This window comes from Hypanus sabinus, chromosome 16 (assembly GCF_030144855.1).
Source record: "Hypanus sabinus isolate sHypSab1 chromosome 16, sHypSab1.hap1, whole genome shotgun sequence".
NCBI lineage: Eukaryota > Metazoa > Chordata > Chondrichthyes > Myliobatiformes > Dasyatidae > Hypanus > Hypanus sabinus.
The window spans coordinates 67,400,007-67,424,656 of record NC_082721.1 but is presented as its reverse complement, the minus strand read 5'-3'; the positions used below and the strand labels follow the sequence as shown (position 1 = coordinate 67,424,656).

Genomic DNA, 24,650 nt, shown 5'->3' with positions numbered 1-24,650 from the left:
GCTGAAACCAACGTCTTGCCTACATACAATGTCATTAATATTAAACTAGTCCTGGATTGAATATTAATCATTTGATCTCAACCAGACTAATGTCAGGCACGGTATCAGTAAATTAATTTTAAAAGAACAAAACCCTGGAAGCATTTCTGCAACACCTTGCCGCAAATATGTAATCATCTGCATGGACTACAGGATGCAAACAGAACCAAGTCGAGCTGTGTTGTTCCTAGTGATCAAATTAACTAACATCTGTGATGGATACTCAGGAGCGCATGTCCAATACACTCCTGACAACAAAGTACAAGCTTCAGTCACTCGATCACTAGGGTAAAAAAAAAAGAGCCTGTAGTTGACTAGAAACATCGTATCCATTGTTTTATAACTTGGAAATTTGAGTCACATCAAAAATCTACATTGGTTATATTCATCTGAGCTCAAGGCTTCACATACATACTCCCAATGTTTGGAGATTATTCACAACACTTTGTACATCTTTGAAGAAACTTGCCCTTTCTTTGTTGTTCAAATGAAGATTGCAGTATCTCAAAAATTAGAATTCTACAACTGGGCCATGGGCCATCTAACAAAATATACTATGCCATATTTACTGAACTATGTTGTGGTTTAAAAAGTTTCCTAGCACTTAGAAAAGCTATTTTATTAAGTGTATTTAGCGAAGTCAATGAGTTAATTCCAAATAACAGTTTTGGATTTCTCAACTCTGCAGAGTAAACTCAACAGACAAACACATCTGTGACCCAGCCCCTGATACAAGATTGACACTTGTATTAGAAATCACAGGAGGAACCATGTAATATTCAGCCGGCTGACCTCTCAGTTGCAAACTCTGCACTCTGTGGCTATTACACAATTCAATCTTTAGAAAAGTACAGCTTATAACTAAAAAAAAAATCACTCATCTCAAAGATAGCATTTGTGTAAGAAATCACAGCATCCAAAGACCATACATACCGTAACACGCAAGATAATGGAGTGCACATTACAAAAATAAAACTGTTGACAAATATCTTGGATATATTAAATACACAAAGCAAGAGCCCCTTAGAACAGTTGTGATCATATCTTGAATGACCAACTAATGTACATAATGAAATTTACCCACTGTAAACTGAAGGTGCACATGGTGTTAATGAGAAGCTTATTTTTTCATCAGCATAATGACACTTCAGTGGAACAAATACTTTGATTTCAGGACACTTGGATTTTGGAGTAGGAAAGGAGGGGTATGGTCATCTAAATAACTCCTAAGGCCTAAACTGAAAAAGTTGAAAATTTGAAATGATCGACAAGCCTGCAACGCAAGTATCTAGAAATCTTGACGGTAAATTTCAACATTTCGAAAAAATATAGGTTTCTAGTCCAGCATTTCGAACCATTTTGTGAGTGGAAGTAACAATATAGAATGCAGAACAGGGAAGAGGCTTGAGTGAAAGGTCTCAAACAATTTTCAGATCAGAGAATTCTTGAATGAATGAAAGCCTGTACAGTTAACATCAGTTTTAATAGAGTATGCAAGACAACAACCAGATCACTGTGTTAAATAGAATTTTAGAATCAAATATTGAGCAATGACTTTGTTCTGGGTATTGACAATAACAAAGGTCTGATATGGTCATATATGTAGGAATGATTTTTTTCTGAAATGGGATAATTAGGTGGGAATACCTAGGTAGTGATTACAAGACCATTTATAAACTATGACTGATTGAAGAGAAAATACACAAGCAAAGTTTGAAACAGCTGGCTCCAAGATTAAAGGGACAGCCTTGCAACTAACTAACTGGGTATTTTCTACAATAGTTTTTAAAAAAAGGGTACATAATTAAGTAGCTTACTTGCTTTTTATGCGAAATCTCACTGAGTCGACGGCCATGAAGGTGTAGTAGTAGAACGCAGGATGTAGATAATTTTGCCAATTGTGACAGTTGGAAGGATAAAAATCTGCAGCCCACCAGGTTTGTTTCTCCTCCTTTTGCTGTCCTTTTATTGTTTATATAATCAAATTTAGAAAATGCACATATACCTTACTGCGCAAGAGTCCACAGTGCACATGGAGTTGGGGGAATATCTTGAAACCTGCCCCATTCACCACAGAACAGTGTTAGCACCAACCATCTGAAATGCTACACGAACTGCACACAGGTGAAAACCATGTTTTGTAAACAGCATTCCACATGCATGTCCTGACCAGAAATCCTTCATAATTTTTTTTAGACAGGTGAAGGGAATTTCATTTGCTGGTAGTCAAACGTTGATCTTTCAAAAGACGAGGTAGAAAAAAAACAATCCTGTTTTTCCAAGAGCAAAACAATTTTCTCTGTTGAAGCTGCTTTCTAATTTAAGTGCAACTCAAGCTCTTTTTATGGCTTTCAATGGTCACTGTCAGTACTATTGCACTTTGTCTATGCAGCTTAAACAGACTAGCGCTAGAATCTCTTCCAGACATGTTGTTCTTTTAAACACAAGGAACTACTGGCAAAAGGCTCCAACTCCATTAATCTGGCAAACTGTATGTATTGCAGTAATATTTAGAAGTCACTGGTTGTCGTTTGTGAAAACTACGATGGGTGGTAAACAGAGTACGTGGGGCGGGGGAAACAGACTTTGCCAGCGCCAGGCTAGCAACAGGCTCAATTACTGAAAGAATTGACGCTAACCTGTTTCAGAGTCGTTGCTCTCAGAGGAGCTGGAGTCACTGCTACTGTCTGACTCAGAAGAACTGCTGCTGCTTCTCATCCTTGAGGGGCCTCCCACATCCATGCTTACGTCATGCTTCTCAGCTGTACAAAGAGAATTATTGTGTAAGTAAAAAGACTGCACAATTGTCAATACTGAAACTAAATGGCTTCACTAAAGTTCTAAACTATAATGTCTGGGTTCTTTTGTTTGCTGTTAATCATGAATTAATCAAAGTTAATTATTTCTTAACATGCTTACTTCACATTGCATAAATACATCAGGCACTAGTCAAAATACTGTAAAATCTATATTTCTTAAGAACGTAAAAACAAGATCCATACTTCAGACTTTTTGTAAGTGAATTAATTTGAAGACACAACAAAATTAAAGCGAAACGGCTTAAGAATTAACTACAGTGCTGTCCAAAATTCTTAGGTATACACTGGCATGCTAAAGTTTGGGCACCCCGGTCAAAATTTCTGTTACTGTGAATAGTTGAGTAGAAGATGAACTGATCTCCAAAAGTCATAAAGTTAAAGATGACACATTCTTTTCAACATTTTAAGCAAGATTAGTGTATTATTTTTGTCCTCTACAATTTTAGAGTGGAAAAAAGGAAAGGAGCACCATGCAACAGTTTGGGCACCCCAAGAGATTTGAGCTCTCAAATAACTTTTACGAAGGTCCCAGACCTTAATCAGCTTGTTAGGGCTATGGCTTGTTCACAGTCATCATTAGGAAAGGCCAGGTGATACAAATTTCAAAGCTTTATAAATATCCTGACTTCTGAAACCTTGTCCCAACAATCAGCAGCCATGGGCTCCTCAAAGCAGCTGCCGAGCACTCTGAAAATTAAAATAAATGATGCCCACAAAGCAGGAGAAGGTAATAAAAAGATAGCAAAGCATTTTCAGGTAGCCGTTTCCTCAGTTCATAATGTAATTAAGAAATGGCAGTTAACAGGAACAGTGGAGGTCAAGTTGAGGTCTGGAAGACCAAGCAAACTTTCCGAGAGAACTGCTCGTAGGGTTGCTAGAAAGGCAAATCAAAACACCCATTTTACTGCAAAAGACCTTCAGGAAGATTTAGCAGACTCTGGAGTAGTGGTGCACTGTTCTACAGCGACACCTGCACAAATATGACCTTTATGGAAGAGTCATCAGAAGAAAACCTTCCCTGTGTCCTCACCACAAAATTCATCATCAGAAGTTTGCAAAGGAACATCTAAACAAGCCTGATGCATTTTGGAAACAAGTCCTGTGGACTGATGAAGTTAAAATAGAACTTTCTGGCCGCAATAAGCAAGGGTATGTTTGGAGAAGAAAGGGTGCAGAATTTCATGAAAAGAACACCTCTTGAACTGTTAAGCACAGGTGGATCGATCATGCTTTGGGCTTATGTTATAGCCAGTGGCACGGGGAACGTTTCACTGGTAGAGGGAAGAATTAATTCAATTAAATACCATCTGTAAAAAAGTTAAAAAGAGGATGGCTTCTACAACAGGATAATGATCCTAAACACACCTCAAAATCCACAATGGACTACCTCAAGAGGCGCAAGCTGAATATTTTGCCATGGCCCTCACAGTCCCCCAACCTAAATATCATTGAAAATCTGTGCATAGACCTCGAAATAGCAGTGCATGCAAGATGGCCCAAGAGTTTGGGCCTTATTCCTTTTTTATTTTGAAACTGTAAAAGATGGAAATAAAAAGTAATCTTGCTTAAAATATTAAAGAAATGTGTCATCTTGAATTTTATGCCTTTTGGAAATCAGGTAGTTTTTCACTCACTTAGCTATTTGCAGTAAGAGAAATTATGACCAGGGATGCCCAAACTTTTGCATGCCACTGTATATAGTACCTAAGACTTTTGTGCAGTATTGTATATTATGTCTTTCCAACACAATACTACTGAACTAACACAAAATTAAGTACTCTTACTTCTGTTGCCTAATCATCTTCCTATTTTAACTGATATACAGTACTGTGCAAAATTCTAGAGCACTCAAACTATATCTGCGCACAAGACTTTTGCACAGTACTGTATGTCAACCCAATTTACTATACATTTAATCTTAGAGCACATTTGAGCGAATACACTCATTTTGGAACACTGCTTTTTGCTGCAGAGTATGAAACAAACCATTCTCCTTTCATGACACATGTAAACTAAATATATTCTGGGTAAATGATGTAATTAAACTCGTGTGATGAACCTATATAATGAGTCAATCCCATTTTTCACTAGCTTCAGGGGACAGAGAATAATGATAAAAATAACAGTTAAATAATACAGTATCACCTGCACATCTAAATCACATGCAAAAACTACAAACACAGGAAACAGAATTGGGCTCAGTTATTTTTCTTGTAACTTCCCAGCCCTCTTTCAGGACGATTAAAAAAGAACAGCAGAACCATTCTCGTGCTATGCCAATTTGAGAAGACTTTACATAGAATATTAGCATTAAAGTGATCAATTTAGATAACAATTCAAATTCTTGGTGTAGTGGTGTTCTAATATTCTTACTTGATTTTGAATTCTTCTTTATGGATTGATAAATCCAAACCCTGAAAATTTTAAATTGGGAACAGGCAGTGTTTTTAAAATCTTTTTTAATCCTTCGAACCAGCAAGATCTGGGGTCCAAGTAATATCCAATCAGCTTGACAAGTATTGTTTTTTTTTTCAGTTCCCAAGTCTAAGAGCTAGTTATGCTGAATCTACCTGAAGACCTTCATTCATATGGTAAAGCTTCTACTTCAATTTATATGTATTATCTTCCCATTTTGCTTTTCCTAGTTCTAACAATTAAAGTTCCTAACTTTACACTTGGTTCACAATAATTGATACTTACAGGTTTTGCTCCCAGTCCCTTTTAACGATTTCATACCATTGTCTCAAAGTTGCTATATTACTCTTTTATTTACAGCAGTGCAAAAACCACATTACTGAAGTTAATTTGAAAGGTTTATTTCTGCAGTAAAATTACAGATCAAACCCAACATTTAACCAGACCGTGGCAGCTAAGCATCTACCTCACACACAACCTCCTTTCCTGACCCCATATATCCTTCAATTTCTTTAATATACAAGCTATTAAATATTTGAAAAGTTGAGAAAGTTAATTTTGACATATCAATCTAGAAACCTGTTGATGTAGAGCAACAAGAATGTGTTACAAAATAAGATGGGAAGTAGCAGAATCTCAGATGACCACAAGTTTATTTCCAGTGAATAATGAAATTCCAGCCTGATGTCATAGGGAAGTCAAGTCCAGAGATAACAAAAGCATGACCCAACATTTCAGCTGAAAAAGTGTTGCTGTCAGAGGAATTAGGAAATGGAGCAGGTATGGTCAGGCTAAAGAATACTGAAATTGGGCTCAATAGGCAATTGACATATTAATGGCAGGGACAAAAGCTGAAGGATTCAGCCTTCAAAATATTTTGTTTCTGATCATTCATGTTTGCTCAACAATTGCCAGTCAAGTATTTCAACAAATGAGAGGTAGCAAAGGAGGTCCACAGTGATTACAGAACAGCGCCATTACAAGAGCTTAGTGCAGGGACGGCCAACCTAAGGCGCATGCGCCAGAAGTGGCACATGATGATTAGAAGTGGTGCACTGCACCCCAGTGATAATAATAAAGTAAGCCTACTCATGCAAAAATTATTAACCAAAAATCGATTTGTAGGAAAAAAAATCTGTACCAGGAATTCAAATAGCTTAGAGCTAGAAATGGGTTTTACTGAGAATAAATCTAAAACTTGGCATTTATTTTTAGCCATTTTATTCTTCTTTCATATTAATCTGTTTTCAATTTTAAAAAAATGTTCAGTGAGTCAAACTAGGAAAGAAGGACTTTTGTTCTGCAGTTGTTCCATAACTGTTCAATACATGTTTGATACTTGTTTGGATCCTGAGGTGCCAGGAGTCTGCACCAGCAGGTTTTTGCCCGTCAGTTTACAATTGACACTCGTACGCTACAGAGTTGTGCTTTGTTCGTCCTTTATGAACATTTGCAGTTTTGTGCTTTTTTGAAAACTAAGCATTGTTTTTACATTCAGTTGCCCATCACAGTGCAAAAAGAAAATGAGCAAAAGGAAAGCAGAAAGTGATAGTAATTCAATGAATGGTGGGAAAATGAGTTCTTATTTATAGCGGGTCTATCAGGAAAACTGTTGTGCTTTGTTTGTGAAAATACTTTCTCACATAATAGAGGACATGATCTTAATAGACTATAAAACACAACATCAGACTGAGAAAGAAAACTGAAGCTAGTGCTCAGGTCTGAGTTACGGAAAGAGTATGTGATTAGGAAAAAGGAAGAAAACAAAAGACGACAAAATATATTTGTTAGAAGTCTCATTAAAGTAAATGTTTATCTTGCTTTTATATGAAATATATCATGTAAAAATGCTAAATATTCTTACAAGAATTGAATGGGGGTACGAGTTGTATGGCGCATTTGAACTCGTGCTTGAAAAAATTGACGCATGGAATGTCAAAGGTCGGCCTAGTGTTTCTGATTCATTTCAATGAGACAAAGATAAAAAAAGCCTGCGTGAAAGAGAACTGAATAAAGAGCTCAAACAGCTGCACTAGGGAGCGTGCAGGTGCCAAGTACATCTGACTAAAAAGAATATTCACCATTTTAAGTTGGCTTCATTATCATTTATCAGATTACGGTTTATTATCATTTGTGGTAGTTTTCTTAAATTACTTGTTAACCAGTAAAATAAATCACATTCTGTCAAGAAGCCAATTGATTTTTAAGCATTTCCCTGGGTTACATGAATCACTAAACAATTTAAGAGTTTATTTTGTTATCTGGGACTGAAATCAACAATTAAAAACGGTAATTGGGAAGACTAGATTAACTGGTGGGCATCGTAAAAAAAACTTAGCATTTGAAATCCAAAAGCTTTTCTCACAGACAGTGATAAATTACCAAAACCAGACTTCAATACTTGATATTTCAGTATTCAGAATCCCAATCATGATACCACTACATCTACTTCAGCTTAAGTAACCCAACAGTGGAACACAAAAAAACATATTCTCCACTAATTGCATAATCAGGTTAAAAATTTTAGATGAAACTGGTTAGACATTGTTTTCAATCTACATTAACAGGGTACAAAAAGCATAAAGCACCATTAAAATGTAACAAATCACAGGTTACAGACATGACAATGCTCATTAATAAAATAATCTGATGTAGTAGTGCAGGCAGCTCACGGGACTAACGGTTTTGCCCTTCAGTTCTGGAAGTTCATTTCTCCTTTAAAGGGATGCAGAATTTCTACGTAAGGGAGTAAATGTTAATGACCATTTGCAGATCACTAGGTTGAATGCTTTCCTATAGTATAATCCCAAACCATACAAATTAATTTGCATATCACAGTTATACACCCAAAGACTGCACCAAGGATGTGGAAACCTCCTATATTTCAGGTTTCACTGCTTTTTTGACGGTGTAAGGAACTATACCTGTACTTTGCCCAAAGGGACAAATATTCCAGGACACTCAAAGTTAACTCCCTAAAAGATCCAAGATGGTGCTGGCGAGACACAGCAACATTCTGCTGAGGGCTAATAAAACTATTAACCATTCCAATAAATATACTTTTTTTGAACCATGATCATTGCAATCCACAACTTATAATTGTCCTTTGGGAGTTGTGATTTTGAACCACCTATAAGACCTGGCATTTTTGCAGCATACTGAAGGATTTGACCAACTGGACTCTCAAGAATGCAGATATGGCCAGGTCAGCCACTGCTGGAGCAGACCTGGGGTTGGACAGAAGCAGTGCCTGGGCCCAAAAGTAAAAAGCAAATTGGGGTTTAGCTGATTTAAGTGTCGAGCCAGATTAAAAAGATAAAGGCGTGAAAACAGAAGGCAAAGGACGAACCAGTGTTCAGCTCAGTACTTCATGAGGCTTTACCAACCTAGGTAGTAGTAATCTGACTCTGCAGCCATTAGCTTCCAACACCAGTTGCAGCACTAAACTGGCTCCACGGCTGTGGACCAACTTTTGGGGGTTTGCGTTTCATGTTCTGTTTTTTTAATTGTCTGCACTATTTTTGCACATTGGATGTTTGACTGTCTTTGCTGGTGTGTTTTATTTTTGTGGATTCTATTGTATTTCTTTGCTTTGTGGATGCCTGCAAGATGAATCTCGTGATTGCATATGGTATACATTCTTTGATAATTAACGTTCTTTGAAGAGATCGCAAAGTAACATAAATGAGCAAACTTTTGCCCATTTTAAGTAACACATTCAAATGAGCAAGTACTCATGGTAAAACTCAAGGCGAGCTGTCAAAAACTGAGTTTCTTTTTAGAACTCTACAATTACCTTCCTGCTCGTTATCTGTTTACCTTTATCAGACACCATATGCCTCTCAGTCACTGATGCATATCGATCTTAAAACAATGAAAGTCAATAGCATGAAATCTGTAATTAATTGTCTCCTGCTGTTTTTAAAGTGGATTTGCAGTAGTGGCTTAAAGGAGACAGTCAGGTTAATGATTAAATACAGTTACAGTCCTGTTTTAAAATGCATGGTGTGCTAGCTACACCATGAGAGACATTTAACATTGAGAGGTGAAAGGAACACTATTCCTAAGGTAAGGTTTCTGTGTGATCAAGATAGAAAGTACTGTAAAAAGAAAAGACTATTGATTATAATGGCAAAAATCTCTAATTGCAGGGGATAGGAGACCAATTGAATAAAATGGCAGTGTTAGCAAGAATTCTCTTATATGAACAGTGGATGTGCAGATCCTTGGGCTAGTTCGATCCATATAAAAGAAAAAGAGAAGAATTTTCAAGATTATGTTTAAATTACAAGATTTAACCTTACCCAGTGGTTAGGGATGTTAATATTAATCATGATGCTCAAGTGTATTAGCTCAAAGAGCATATTTGTCCTTTTTTTTATGTAGGCATAATCCCAATATACTTTGGTCACTATTTACTGCCATTTCCAAAATATGCAGACATAACTTCTCAAAACCTTTGCTAATAATTTATTCCTTGCAATGTTTATCTTCAATGAGAAATTACCTTAAAAATTCCCTATTTCGTTTCCAGTTATTTAATTGTTCATTTTTTAATGACCCAACACCAGTAATAATTTATATTAAGTATTTTTAAGCAGTAGTCATTAGGAACTTCCATCACAACAGTGTCTTTTCACTTGACAAACAATAGTCAGACAGATTCACTGCAGTGTAATAAATACAGCATCCTGAAAAGCTACTAGTACAACAAAAAATAACTTAAAACAGGATAATAAGATCATAAGGCATAGGCACACTTCTGCCGTAACCTTTGACACCCTAATCAAAAATCTATTAACCTCTGCTTTAAATAAACCCAGTGACCTGGGCCTGCACTACCACCAGCAGCAATTAATTCTACAAATTCACCACCCTCTGGCTAAAGAAATTCCTCAGTGTTCTTAAAGGATGCTCTGCATTCTGTGGCTGTGCTCTCTGGTACAAGACCTCCCCACCATAGCTAACACCCACTCCATGTCTCCTCTATCCAGTTCCTTTCAACAGGTTTCAGTGAGATAACACCCCCCCCCCCCAATTCTTCTAAACTCCAGCAAATATAGGCCGAGGGTCAAATGTTCCTCACGTGTTAACCATTTTATTTCCAGGATCATAATCTAGACCAGGGATGGCCAAAAGTGGCACATTGGATGATTAGAAGAGGCACTTTGCACCCCAGTGATAATAATAAAAATATAAGCCTACTAATGCAAAAAGTATTAACCAAAAAACAATTTGCAGAAAAAAAATCTAGAGCTAGAAATGGTTTTTTACTGAGAATAAATCTAAAACTTAGCAATTATTTTTAGCGTGCACGTCTTTTGGCGAATTTTATCTTCTTTCATATTAATCCGTTTTCAATTAAAAACATTCAATGAGCCAAACTAGGAAAGAAGGACTTTTGTTCTGCAGTTGTTCTGTAACTGTTCAATACACATTTGATATTTGTTTGATCCTGAGGCACCAGGCGTCTACACCAGCAGTGCATCGCAGGTTTTTGCCAGTCAGTTTACAATTGACATTGATGCACTACGGAGTTGTGCTTTGTTCATCCTTTGTGAACATTTGCAGTTCAATGAACAGTGGGGAAATGAGTTCTTATTTATAGCGGATCCATCAGGAAAACCGCTGTGCATTGTTTGTGAAAACACCTTCTCACATAATAGAAAAGATGATCTTAATAGACACTATAAAACACAACATCAGACTGAAATAGAAGGAAAACAAGCTAATGCTTGGGTCTGAATTATGGAAAGAATATGTGATTAAGAAAATGGAAGAAATTAAAAGAAGACAAAATATATTTGTTAAGTCTCATTAAGTAATGTTTATCTTGTTTTTTGTATGAAGGTACAAGAGTTATACGGCGCATCTGAACTCGTGCTTGAAAAAACTGACGCATGGAATGTAAAAGGTTGGCCACCCTGATCTCGACAAAGATAATCAAAGATCAAGGAAGACCAGAATTTTGTACACCAAGGTTGTTCCTTAAATCACTGATATTGGATACAAAACCTCATTATCCAGTCTCACACTTCAGTAGAATTAACTAGGGAGTACAAGAAGTTTCTGATTCTTCTCACACCCACCCTCCCACAATAGAAGTTAAAACCTGGGCCTTGGGGCAGAAAGCCAATTAGAGTAACCTTATCTTTCAGACTGAGGTAAATTAGTTCAGCATATACATGGAACTGTGCCCAGAGGACATAATTTTATTTGGATTTATTGTTGGCAATGCCTGAAATCAGTCTGTTCCAAAACGCCCTTCAAAATTGGCAGTGTACTGCTATTTTGAACTGCTTGTATTTTTTTGGTGAAGAAATTCCACTGTTGGGACGGAAATAATGAACTAATAGCAATGCATTTCCAAATCAGGATGGTGTGCACCAAGGGCAAACCGGAGGTGATATTGTTCCCATGTGCCAAAAGTCCTCACTTTCTTGGTGGCAAAAGCTGTAGGTTTGGGAAGAGTTGTACTAGTGGTCTTGATGAGAAATTGTAATGCAATTTATAGATAGTAGACTCTAACACCTAATCGAGTAAAAGTGTTGACAATTACTTCTACCTTAGAGTGTCAGAAAGCGAGTCACTCACTAGAAGATGCTCAGCATTGCAGTTGCTCTCATTTCCACAACGCTGATGTGACTGACTGTGTTAAGCTTCTGATCAAGGTGCTGGAGGGGAGACCACCACAGCAATAATTATTGCACACCACCAATAGCTATTCAGTCAATGGTTATTGTCCGGAGCTTTCTTTTTCCTGGTACAAATATCATTTGCAACCACCAGTCCACGTCTGAACCTTATCCCAATATTTCTGGCATTCAGGCTTGGACTGCTTCATTCACCGAATTGCAAACTGCAGTGAAGATTGTGTCATCTTCAGCAACCATTTCTATTTCTGACCTTCTGGAGAATCACCTGGACCTTCAGTAATAGCTTGAGAAACTGCTAGAGTAATATCCTGGGGTTACAACAACTGACCTCCAGAAGCCACAATAATCCTTCTTACTGCAAGGTGATTAGCTCTTGCTGCCTTAGTGCAATGAGCAGTTACTCTTAATTCAGGAATTCAGCTTGAATTCAATGAATATGCTACTGGTAAGCAAGAGTTGCTCGCCAGCACTGTTGGCGACATCTTCAACTTCTTGATTGAGTGTAGATTGAATGGGCAGTTACAGTACTGTGCAAGTCTTAGGCACCCTTTTTAAATACAGATTTAGTTTTGAAAGTTTACTTTTTGTCTTGTGCATTCGTGAGTATGTAGAAAACAGCAAATATTAGATTTCCAAAAAAATGCTGAGTTACTTCTGTATTTCGTTAAAGTAACATATTAAGGAATACACCACTTTTAAAATAAAAGCTTGATTACCTTTTAGGTATATAGCCCAGTACATGATTAAACAAAAGATAACATAACATACAGGTGCAAAAGCTCAATGACATAATGAGCTGAATGAACCAAACTAATTAACTGAAACAGAAACCGGTGTAGAAGGAATCCAACTGGGCAAAGGCCAACCAAACTAAAAGATGAGGGTGTGCCAGGTGTGACTGTTTAACCTTCAAATCATCACCTCTTACACCAAGGCAAGAGTGAGCACAGAAACAAAACGCAAGGTGGTCAATGTGCATCAGCAAGGTTCTCTCCCAGGCAAAAATTTTGCAACAGGAGTGTCAAGATGTGTTGTACAAGGTTTTCTGAAGAAGCACTTAAAAAACAGGCAAGTTGAGGATTAGAAGCATAGTGATCAGCCACAGAAACTGAGTGCAGCACATGAATGATGCATCAAATTGACGTCCCTTCTAAGTCAGAAGTAGCTCAGCCCATCCATCAGTTCTGAACTCACAGAAACCACTGGAATCAAAGTACACCTCTCTATAGTCCAGAAGAGTCTTGTCAGAAGTGGTCTTGATGGAAGAGTTCCTGTCAAACAGCCATTCCTTTGAAGTGGAAAGAGCACCAAGAGATTTACCTACACACAAAAACATACAGACTGGGGTGCTGAACAAAGGCAACAAGTGCTCTGGACTGACAAGTCAAAATTTGAAATTTTTGGCTCAAATCAGAGGCAGTTTTTCCGTGGAAGAGCTGGAGAGAGCTATGTGGATAAGTGTCTGCAGCCAGCAGTGAAACATCTGAGGGTCCTTGCAGGTTTGGGGCTGCAATTCTGCAAATGGAGTTTGTGACAGGTCAGAATGAATGCAATTCTCAATGCTGAGAAGTACAAGCGTAAGTACACGCAATACCATCAAGGTGGCATATTATCAGCCCTATTATCAGACTGCAGCAGGACAATCACCCCAAACACACTGCCAAAGTCATAAAGAACTATTTTCAGTGAAAAGGAAAAAGTCATCCTGCAATAGATGATACACCCTCCACAGAGCCCGGATTTCAACATCATTAAGACTGTCTGGGATTACCTGGAGAGACAGAAGCAAACAAGACAGCTGAAGTCTGAAGAACTGTAGCAAGTTCTCCAAGATGTTTGGAACAACCAACTGATTTTCTTATAAAGCTGCAAGACAATGTACTTAAGAAAACTGAAGTAATTTTCACACTAAGTATTGATTTAAGTTAGCTTTTATTACTGATTTTTAGTAAGTAGTTTGATATTTAGAAACTTTATTTTTGAAAGCATCTTCACTTTACAGAACATTTTTTTTATACACGTGACCAGGACTTTTGAAAAGTACTATATATGCAAGATTTAAAAATTTTACTTGATCATCTTTCCAAACAATCAGGCAGATGTCAGTATTGTAATGATAATGGAACGGCTTGGCTGGAAGCATAATTCTGCAGTGATTTCTAAACCCACAGCCTTTATGATTGCCAGAGCTTTCAAAAACTTTATATCACATGATCAAGTAGGTTCAACACTGGCTTCTATGATGGTGAGAATTTAGGAGGCCGAGATAAATTATCTGTTTAGCACTCTTGACTAAACAATGGCAAAAGAGTTACGTTTCATCTTTAGCACTTACTTGTTGTCTGTCCACGAACGAAGAGAATGTACTTTGATGCTGTTACCTCCCAATGGCCTCATTTTTTGTCCTCCATCGCTCTTATGATTAAAATTATAACTCATGATTGGGGAGTGGGGATTTGATTTCTGGTCCACAACACTTCCAAATAAGCCTAAGCTTTCAAAGTACAATTCATTTTAGTGTGCTCATGGTTAGTGGAAAAGGAGCATTGGCAGTTGTGGGAAAATTCAGTGAGATTTATAACATTTTTGGAAACAGAAAGAGCTTATAAATAAAATCTTTGTACTAGATCCAAGCATTTAAAACTTGTAAAAATATCTCAAGTTAATCAATACTAAAAGTGCAGCAAAATGAAGCATGTGCTACAAAACCTCAATTCTAAATTAGTCAACATCTCACTCTCAACTTAATTCCAAAAATGACAAACTAAATATTTTGTAGAAGTGCAGGTTTGAGGACAAGCCTGTTTCTCAAGAAACTGTTTGCAAGATCTCAAATTCTATCAAAAAAGACTCTGCATCATAACCTTTAAATTATGCAGAATGTCCAAATCTTGCTTTAACTGTACACTCTTATCTAAAAGAGATAAACTTCAACCTTCAAAAGTTGAGCGTCTCTGTAAAGTAGTGATAACTGGGAACAATGAAAAGAGTCAGACTTTCAGCAGCTTGTTACCAGCCACTTGCATTGAGTGAAAAATCCAATCTTTTGGGACACTGTAGTCGGATCCTTCACAATTAAATGCTAATTTAATCAATATCAAAAGATGAGGCAAAATCCAGATCTATCACAAAGATTGCAGACACTGACAAAGAATACAGGATCAAGCTATCCCACCCCTCATTTTATTGAGAGATAAAATGCAGAACAGGTCCCTCTGACCTCTTGAGCTGTACCATCAGCAACCCTTGATTTAACCCTAGCCTAATCTTGGGACAATTTGCAAAGCCCAATTAACTTACTAACCAATACGTCTTTGGACTATGGGAGGAAACTGGAGCACATGAAGGAAACCCATGTATTCCACAGGGAGGATGTACAAACTCCTTAAAGGATGCCAGGACTGAACTGATGCCACAGGCTGTAATAACATCGTGCTAACCGCTATGCTATCATACACCCGCTCCCTAATTAAGAGTAGCTGATCTTTCACTTAGGTGTCACTTTGCTGTATAAACCTCATTTCACTTGTTTCCTTTGATATCCTTAACATTCATACTTTGAATAAAGAATTACCAACTTAGTGGAGAAATTTAATTCAATTCAGAACCAAGAGTTTTATTTTGAGATTGTGGCTATAGAAATATCAACCTATCAACTTTAAATAGCATGATCGGTGCTTCAATGGGATCACCTTCATAGTATAGATCAAGTCTGCTTACTCTCTACTAATAGAGCAACCTGCGCCCATCTCAAGAATTAATCTAGGCCACTGCTATAGAAACAAGCACAGACCTGCAATGGGTATCAATTTGCAGTACAAGGAGGCACTGCATGAAGTGACAAATGCTTCAAAGCACCTAAAGCCTGATGGAAGAGTTGTATTGCTTCTCAAGGAAAACGCTTAGGGGCCAAGTGATCATAATATGATCAAATTCAAATCCTGAAATCTGAGGAGAAGATAAATGGGAGACACCTCCCTCTCCCTTGCCAGGGAGAGAGAGAACCTTTGGTTTGTCGAGTGTCGGATGAAATGCGAGGCCTTGGGGGTAACTTTGGTCTATGTCTTTGCTATTGCTTAGCACACAGTTGGGCTCAGTGACGTTACGATGTGCTCCTTTTTGCTGGTGGGGGAGGGGGATCGTTGCTTACGCGCAGGAGGGGGAGCTGGGGGGACTTTGGGGTTCTCACGTTTAACTGTCGTTCATTCTTTGGGGTACTTCCCTGTTTTCATGGATGTTTGTGAAGAAAAAGCATTTCAGGATGTATACTGTATACATTTCTCTGACATTAAATTGAACCGTTGAATCTTTAAAGTCAGATGTATCAGTATTATAGGAGCTAGATAGGTATCTTATGGATAGGGGAATCAAGGGATATGGGGACAAGGCAGGAACTGGGTATTGATAGTAGATGATCAGCCATGATCTCAAAATGGCGGTGCAGGCTCGAAGGGCCGAATGGTCTACTCCTGCACCTATTGTCTATAATGTAACTGCGCAGAAACAGGCTTTCAAACCATCTAGTCCATGCCGAACTATTATCCTATATAGTCCCATTGACATGCATCCAGAACGTAGCCCTCCAACCCTCCACTAAATTTCTTTTAAATGTTGAAATCAAACCCACACCAACCTCTGCTACCAGCTCATTTCACCCTATGAATGAAGAAATTCCCCTTCTGCTCCTTAAACATTTACCTTTTACCCTTAACCTCTAGATCTAGTCTACCCCAACCTCAGCTGAAAAAGCTTTGCAATTTCCTTATCAATACAACTCAATTTTATCAAATCTCCCCTCATTCTCCTATGCTCTAGAGAACAAAGCCCTCACCTATTAACGTTTCCCTTAATTCAGATATATATAGTTTAGGTAAAGATAAACAATGCACTGTACAGGAAAATTTCTTTCCTGGGCCAAGAGGTGGAGGAAAGAAACTAGTTTGCTTTATTAAATTGATGGCTGCCATGTGTATAGAAACCAGTGTTTTTGATATCCTATTATAATACTGAATCTGAAAAGTCATCTTGGGTTCAGGTATTCAACACTGGAAGATTCCCTGGAGAAAATATTAACCCCATTGCTCTGATCTGAAGCTTTAAAGGATATGGTCTCATTTTTACCAGTGCATTACTCCTTTCCAATTTTAAATATTTGTGTACAAACAATTTTCCATTAGCAGAAAAGGTTTCAGGAACCAGTAGTTTATAATGCTACATCAACTGCAAAAAGTAATTTTCTGAAAATAAAACAATATTGACTGCTCATTGTAGGCAAAACACAGGATAAAGTAGATATTGCTATTCGTAACAACAAATTTCAGAAAATTATGTCTTACCCTCTACCTATAATTGCAACGTGAATGATTACCTGTAGTGTACACCCACTATTAAAACCCTGTTTCAATCCAATAGTCAAATACTGATGAAATTACCACCATACCTCTCAACTGTATGATTTTAAAAATCACTGTGACCCAATATAAAGCCGCACACTTGTTGAAATAGCAGCCAAATGCAACCAAATCAATTTACTAATACTACCGAAAGCCGCACTCTTCCACAAGCACGAACCATAATTCTGCCAATCACATTGCAGCTTGAGAGGTATGTGCACCACAAAAATAAAGCTATTACATATATGCAAAAATAAATTTAACCTTGGCTCCGACCTATTTTACCCAAGGATCTACTTCACAAGGTTGCACTACACCAACCTTTTCTGCCTGGTTTCTTCCCAGAGCTCAGCTGGCCGCTAACGTCATGTAACCTGGTTTCCAGCTCACTCTTCGAGTCTAGCTGGAGCTCATCGTTCGATTTCCCTGGGACCTTTTTCACTGCAAACAGCATCACACAACAAGATTTGGACCAACATTTTGGTACCATTACACAGTGAATAAAATAAATCTAATTTGGCACATGGGATCAGATGCAAATTGAAGGAAGGAAAAGCAGCTAAAGGAAAAAAAAGGATCTATTCATTGTTTGCAACTTAAAAGGCCAATGATCTAGAGACACTTTAGCAAATGCTTGGAAGCACGTAGTGAGGTCATGATAATTTTGTCTTAATGAAACATTGCATCATATTTTTAAAATTGCTGATATCAAATAAATAGAATACAGGTTTCAAATCATTGCTAAGTATATACCAATCTCAGCTGTGTTGTAAAGAGCTGCACAAAAATGATAGAGAGAAGGGGAATGTGGGGAATGATCCATGGTCACTGCTTACAAAGAGGTCAACTTCAAAACTTATTATTCAAGAATCGTGAGAATAATAAAAAAACATTTTGACCAAGTTAAATTTCACTTTTAGCTACTTTCACTCATACCATAAGCAACTGTTTGAAGGGATCAAAAACCATAAGCTGCCAATGACAGCTACAGAATTCTTTGGCATCTTTGGAAATGTTCAAGTATTTCTATACAGTTGCATGGTTAGCAGAATGAGTAATATGACCTGAAAAATCACATTTAGTATTTCTTTCCATCAATATGCTTATCCCCCATCCTCAAAATTTTACTTCGGTATCATGACATCACTACTGAAATTCTTCTTATTTTGCCAAATTCAAAGTCAATTTCACTGGAGAAGTCAAATTTAGTTCAAAAATAAAAAAAGGAAATAGTGTACCTCTGAAAACCAGCTGTTGCTCTGACCTCTAGGTTAAGCAGCCCCAAAGATGTCAATACCCAACCTGTGCATGCCCATTCACAAATCCAATGAAGCTGTAACAGTGCAGATCATTTAACAATGATCATACATTCAAAGTAAAAAAAAAGATGATTGTTACAAAAATGAAATTTTACAAACACCTTCCAATAAAGAATGTAGAACATACCTCCCAGATTAGGGCCGAAGAACCCCTTCATAGAGCACAATGGAAACCATATCATGTTATCAACTACACCAAAATTACTAATTTTTCACATATGTTCTTTTAGTAACTTGGATTAAATGGTTATTTATCTCACTTGCAACTACTAATCCAATTATCAATAAAATGCATTGAGGCAAATTATCTATTCTACCATGTACAGTAAAATTCTCTCCCCAAACATTGTACGGGAACTTTCTAAATATCAATTCTCTTAGTAAGAACACAATCTCATTTAAGATGAACAAAAAATATCTTCCATGTTAACTGTTCAAAAACTGGTTAGTGAGAAAATACTGTAACATAGGATCTGGAATAAATACATACTTACAGATGTTAGCTACCAAGAATATGCAAAATACAGATAGCTGCCACACAGTCTCGAGGTGACATCATTTGCGCAGGAAGCACCGAATTACAACGCAACTGGTCAAAGTTGCTCTAAATTCTTTAAGTATTTTTATGGACAAGACATTTTAATGTATAATGCAAATAGTCCTGGCATTTGGAATATAGAAATGAAACTCAGCAAGGCTTCAAGAATTTCTGATGAGGAATGACTTTCTAGAGCTCTACTAACTTCTGTCTTCTAGTAGAAAAAAGCTACATACTATTCAAATTGCAGCTTAGCTCATTAGGTAATGGAGTACATAGTATATTTTTCCAGGGGGTGGAAGAATAAAATGCAATTTTGTTTAAATGAAGCAATTTTAATTACACAATTCTAAGGATTTTGTCATATTTTGGATAACGGTCACATACCAGTTTCTTCACAACCCCATGATAAGACCACAAAAACTCTGTATAAATGATTAGGGTTGCCTTTTTCCATGTATGTTCCTAATACATTAAATGTTCAATTGCCATGGCTGAACTAGAGGATCACATTCTGGTTTCTAGACAAGACTTGAAGTCTTTTCAACTGCAGCCAAATTAAAGGAAGATTGTTTTTTTTATGAAATGTCTACTCTCAGAAACACAGTATTTAAGTATCTCATGAGAAGCATGTTCTACCATGCTATCAGGAATCCCCAGGATCTTAAGTTTCAGTCAACTTTACTCTCAGTCTATGTAAACTCTACCACATACATGCAAAACCAATCTAGTCTCAGTTTAGTCATTTGCCTTATAAATCCGAACAGCTTCCAACATATTAACAACTTAACTTTTATCAGTATATTTATGCTATAGAGTTCCAGATGTGGTGTGACCAATGCCCTCTATAATTGTTCTCTCCAGCATTTGTAGTACTGGCTTTCTCAAATACTTAAAAGTATTTGCACAATAGCTTTTTTCAAATCATACACTAGATCACCTAGATGTTCTGCATCTCTGAAATCTCTTATAACATGCTATTTTCCTACTTCCCCCTAACAGAAGTACAACTTAACTCATTGCTGATAATCATATATAACATATACTACAGGTTTAGCAGCAAATCCTTAATCTTAAAAGTCCTTAACTCTGTGGTTCAATCTCCAGCCTATCAGCCCAAGAAGTTCTCAAGACCTTCTACTCCCCCAATTCTGATTTCTCACACACTAATTTAATCACTTCATTACTAACCATCTTGCCAACATGATCTATAATTCTCTTGAAATTCTGTCCTCTCTTAGACCAAAGTTTAGTCACTGACATTGATATAGCCTGTGTCATTGTCAAAAGGACACCAACATTATTCTCAAGTGTCTGGACATTTTACTGCATCACAGGTACTTTTGTATAGGTAATCTTGTAAAAGCACCTATCCCCATTGTGAAGTTCATTATATCATGACATACAAGTATCACTAATAATAATCTTCAAATAAAAAAGCCCAAGGATATTTATTTAATCAGAGGGGAATGAGCGGAGAAAAATATACCCGGATTCAATTTATTTTGGTCTGATGGGATTATAAGATTATGTGAGGCAAAATGAAGTCATACTGTGTCAATTCCAAAAATCCCCTGCAAAACGGCTTACAATATAGCATTGGTATTCTTAATGAATGCATTGATAAACTCAGCCAGAAGCATCTGAATCCCCTGGAGTTATCCATGAGTTAGGAAACATTGTTTGCATTTCTGACTATGCTATGAATTAGGATGGTCTGATATTGGCCCAGGGTTCCTAACACAAACAAGAGGTCTGCTTTTCCTAACCAAGAGCTTCCATTTGACAAGCAGCAAAAATAAAGCAGTAAACAGTAGTTCAAAATCTGTAAACCTTTAAATTTACTGCTGAGTGCGTCCAGCATATTTCAAAAGTGAATCAAAAATAAAAATAAAATGAAATGTGGCTTGCAAAACTAAAGTGGTTTTAATATATAGTTTATACTCACTTTAATAACATCAACAGATTTGAAAATTTGTTAATTGTATCTTCTGTTTCCAGTTTCTAAATCACTTTTGATGGTCATAATTTTTCCTCTCTATGAAACATATGGACCTGAAGATACCAGTAACATACTGCAACAAAACTCATCACCTCATAGCATAACTCATAAAAGTCACTAAACCACAGACCAGGTTGCAACTGTGAGCACCGTGGAAACTAGTAGGTGTCCAATTTTATGTTTGCAGTATTCTGCAAAATCACAAATTCCATCTTGATTACTTGTGACTGATGTGTCACTAAACTTTTGATCATTAGGTTATCCCAGATTCCCAACAAAATGAATGGTTAAGCACCATAAACATTTCTGCCTGACAGCAAGGGTCAAAACTGACTAACTGGATCTGCACTGAGTACAAGTCCGTTCAATTCAATTTTCACCTTACACAGAAACTCCTATTCCTATGAAAATCAAGAAAAAAAGGAAAATACGTACATGTTATGATACACTATTATTTTGGTAAATTTGCCTACGGTAACTCTCAAGGGATCTTCTTCACAAGCACACTTAATTAGACTTTCAATGAAATGCTTTGTAGTGCTCCGCTTTCAAACAAGATTGGAATTCACACATATTTTAACAAGACTAACACTGATAAATTTATCCATCTTTAAAACTTACAATTGCCACCTGATTTTCCCTGAGTTGTGTGATTCTAGCTATTAATTTCATTGAATTTCTGGAGATGAAGCTCCTACCAGCCCGAGGATTGATCCTGGAGTGATGTTTTCTTTCCATTTTATTTATAATTCCCATCAAGATTACTATAACTTCATTTTTGCACACTTAACCCTATGATATACCAACCCTAGCAGTCATACTGTGTTTTGCTGCAGTTGTACAACTCCATTTCATGACATTTACTTATTCTTTATTTATTTGGCAATGTGGTGTGGAGTAGGCCCTAACAGCCCTTTGAACCAGGTCACCCAGCAAGCCCACATCTCCAATTAACCCTAACTCAATCACAGGACAATTTACAATGAGCAACTAACCTAGCTGGTATGCCATTGGACTACGAGAGGAAACCAGAGCACTGGGAAAAAGCCCATGTATTCCATGGGGAAGACAGAATGGGACCAGATTTGAACTCTGGAATGCCCCTAGCTGTAAAAAGCAATGCACTAACCGCTACGCTATTAAGGCACGCTACATAGAACAAAACAGGCCCTTCGGCTGAAGATGTTATGCCAACCTTCTAAACTAATGCAAAATTAGTCAAACTCTTTTCTCCTACACAGCCTAGAGCCCTCCATCAATTCTTCTTTCATCCATGTGCCTGTAATAAATGTCCCTAATAAATGCCTCTACCACCACCTCAACAGTGCTCTCAAAGCATTTATTATTGTGTAAAACAAAACACTACACTGACATTTCCCCTAAACATTCCCCACTCACTTTAAAAGGACATCCTCTGGTATTAGCCATGGTTGTCCTGGGAAAGGTACTGGCTGCCCACTCTAATTATGCCTCATGTAATCATATACGCTTCTCTTAAGTCCTCTCTCATCCTCCTTTATTCCAAAGAAAAACGCTGTAGCTCAATAAAACTTTCCTCATAAGATGTGTTCTCTAATCCAAGCAGCATCCTGATAAATCTCTGCCTCATCTTTAAACCTTTCACATTCTTCCTATGAGGCAGCCAGAACTGAACACAATACTTAAGTATTGGTCTAACCAGATCCACAGAGCTGCAACGAATAAACAGATTCAGTGCACCTATCCAAGAAGAAACTATCCAGATACTTGTCTTACTCCTAAATGATTTGTCTGTGTTCGCCATTGAATCTTACTGAAAATGATGACCCCAGTCATAGGCTTTAATTAGCAAGAGAGATCACAGGGGAAAATGAGGGAAAAACTTCACTCCAAGATTGTGGGGATGGGGATGCCTAGTACGGATGGGAAATTTAAAAACATTTTAAATTCTATTTAAAAAGATGAACACCTGCACATATTAAGCCCATAAAACAGCAACTTGAACTGAATGGCAGTAACCTTCTAAACAGTTTCATTTTTAACTGTCAGATCATTCCCACATTTTATAATCTTGACACAATGGCCTCACTGTTACCAACTTTAGGAATTTATATACTGTATCATTATTGATCATTTAAATCAGAAACAATAATTAATAAAACAAAAATAGTCCTTTGATGTATGGTGGGAATAAATATTTAGTTTAATTTTAATATCCAGTCTGAGGAAAACCAGCCAAAGTATCAGTTTACCAGAATTTTCCTCTGCAGTGTAATTCCTCTCCGCACTTCAGTTTCTAGAAAGCAGAAAGGGGATGAATATGGGAAACAAAAAACCAAAAAAAAAGCTGACTAATTCAGCATTTTCAACTCTGTGGCACAGTAAGTTCTCACTGGTCATTGTAAAGTATCCTGTGATTAGTCTAGAATTAAATAGGTGGGTTGTTGGGTCGGAAGAATCTGCTGGATCTCCAAATAAAAATAAAAACTAAACTAAGTTCTTAGTTACAATTCACTTGTCTTGCCAAACAGAAATGAGGAAATAACAGTGTTAACCAACATTCATTTATTTATGTGCACTAATGTAATCAAGCTGACTCTTGGGGAGGGAAAAGTATCACACTACACTCCTATTTCTGCTTACTATCAAACCCAAACTGCTAGAAAAATGTGATTGTAAGCCAGTAAAAGAAAAAAGGCATTTCTGCAACACCCCACAGCTCATCAATAAAGACTTACTGGCTGCTTCATCATGGCAGAATGGTCATTCTGGCAAGGGATGATGCCTCAAAAGTTAATGGAAAAAAGGGAATGGACAGTTAAAAAGTTACAGCATACATGTAGTTAAGTTTCTTATACTTCATATTAAATAGTAAATAAAAAGTGATCTCATTGGGAATGGAGTATTTTTTTGAATAAAGGAGAACTGACAAGACAATAATCTAAAGGGATTTGAATTATCCACCACGAAGCAAGGCAGAAGTAAATTTCATTTGTTGAATTACAAGTATTAGAGCAAGGGGATGAAATTGCAAGGAAGGACATTCCAGTAAGTACTGCACCCATTGTGTTTGCTTCCAAGATGTCTCTTAAGCTTTGTTTAAGGTGACAATCAATGAACAAAAACATTGTTTTCTCTCTGATGCAAGTCCAACATTTTCGATTAAATTTCGGGGTTTCAGCATGTGTGATTGTTTCTGTTCCCTAAAATTGAAAATTGCTTCAACAAACCAGTCTCTGGCAATAATAGTGTGTTGATATTGCACAGAACACCAGCAACGTTGGCTGGATCCAGCTTAGGACTTAGGAAAGAAACAGTCACTCCACGTATTTTATACATCGCCCAGCAGCTGGTTTTCAGAGGTAATACAAGGAAAAGTCTAGAGGGAAAAGAAGTCCCATAAGGGTCCAACAAACAAGAAATAGTGCAGGGAATGATGGTGGAGAATAATTTCAGTAAAGGAGGATTATCGATTTCAGGAATAGCTTTT

At 37.1% G+C, this 24,650-nt stretch overlaps 1 protein-coding gene across 8 annotated transcripts in view; it reads right to left on the bottom strand.

Annotated features, from left to right (window-relative positions):
- brd4 (bromodomain containing 4) overlaps positions 1 to 24,650 on the bottom strand; it is a 174,045-nt gene that overhangs the window by 42,565 nt on the left and 106,830 nt on the right. For 7 of the 8 annotated variants that reach the window (XM_059992012.1, XM_059992013.1, XM_059992008.1 and 4 more), the window contains 2 exons: positions 17,644 to 17,763; positions 2,679 to 2,801 (listed from right to left, as the gene is read on the bottom strand). In XM_059992012.1, coding sequence (XP_059847995.1) covers positions 2,679 to 2,801; positions 17,644 to 17,763 — 243 coding nt within the window. The remainder of the gene's footprint in view (positions 1 to 2,678; positions 2,802 to 17,643; positions 17,764 to 24,650) is intronic. The other variant, XM_059992014.1, reaches the window with a different exon arrangement.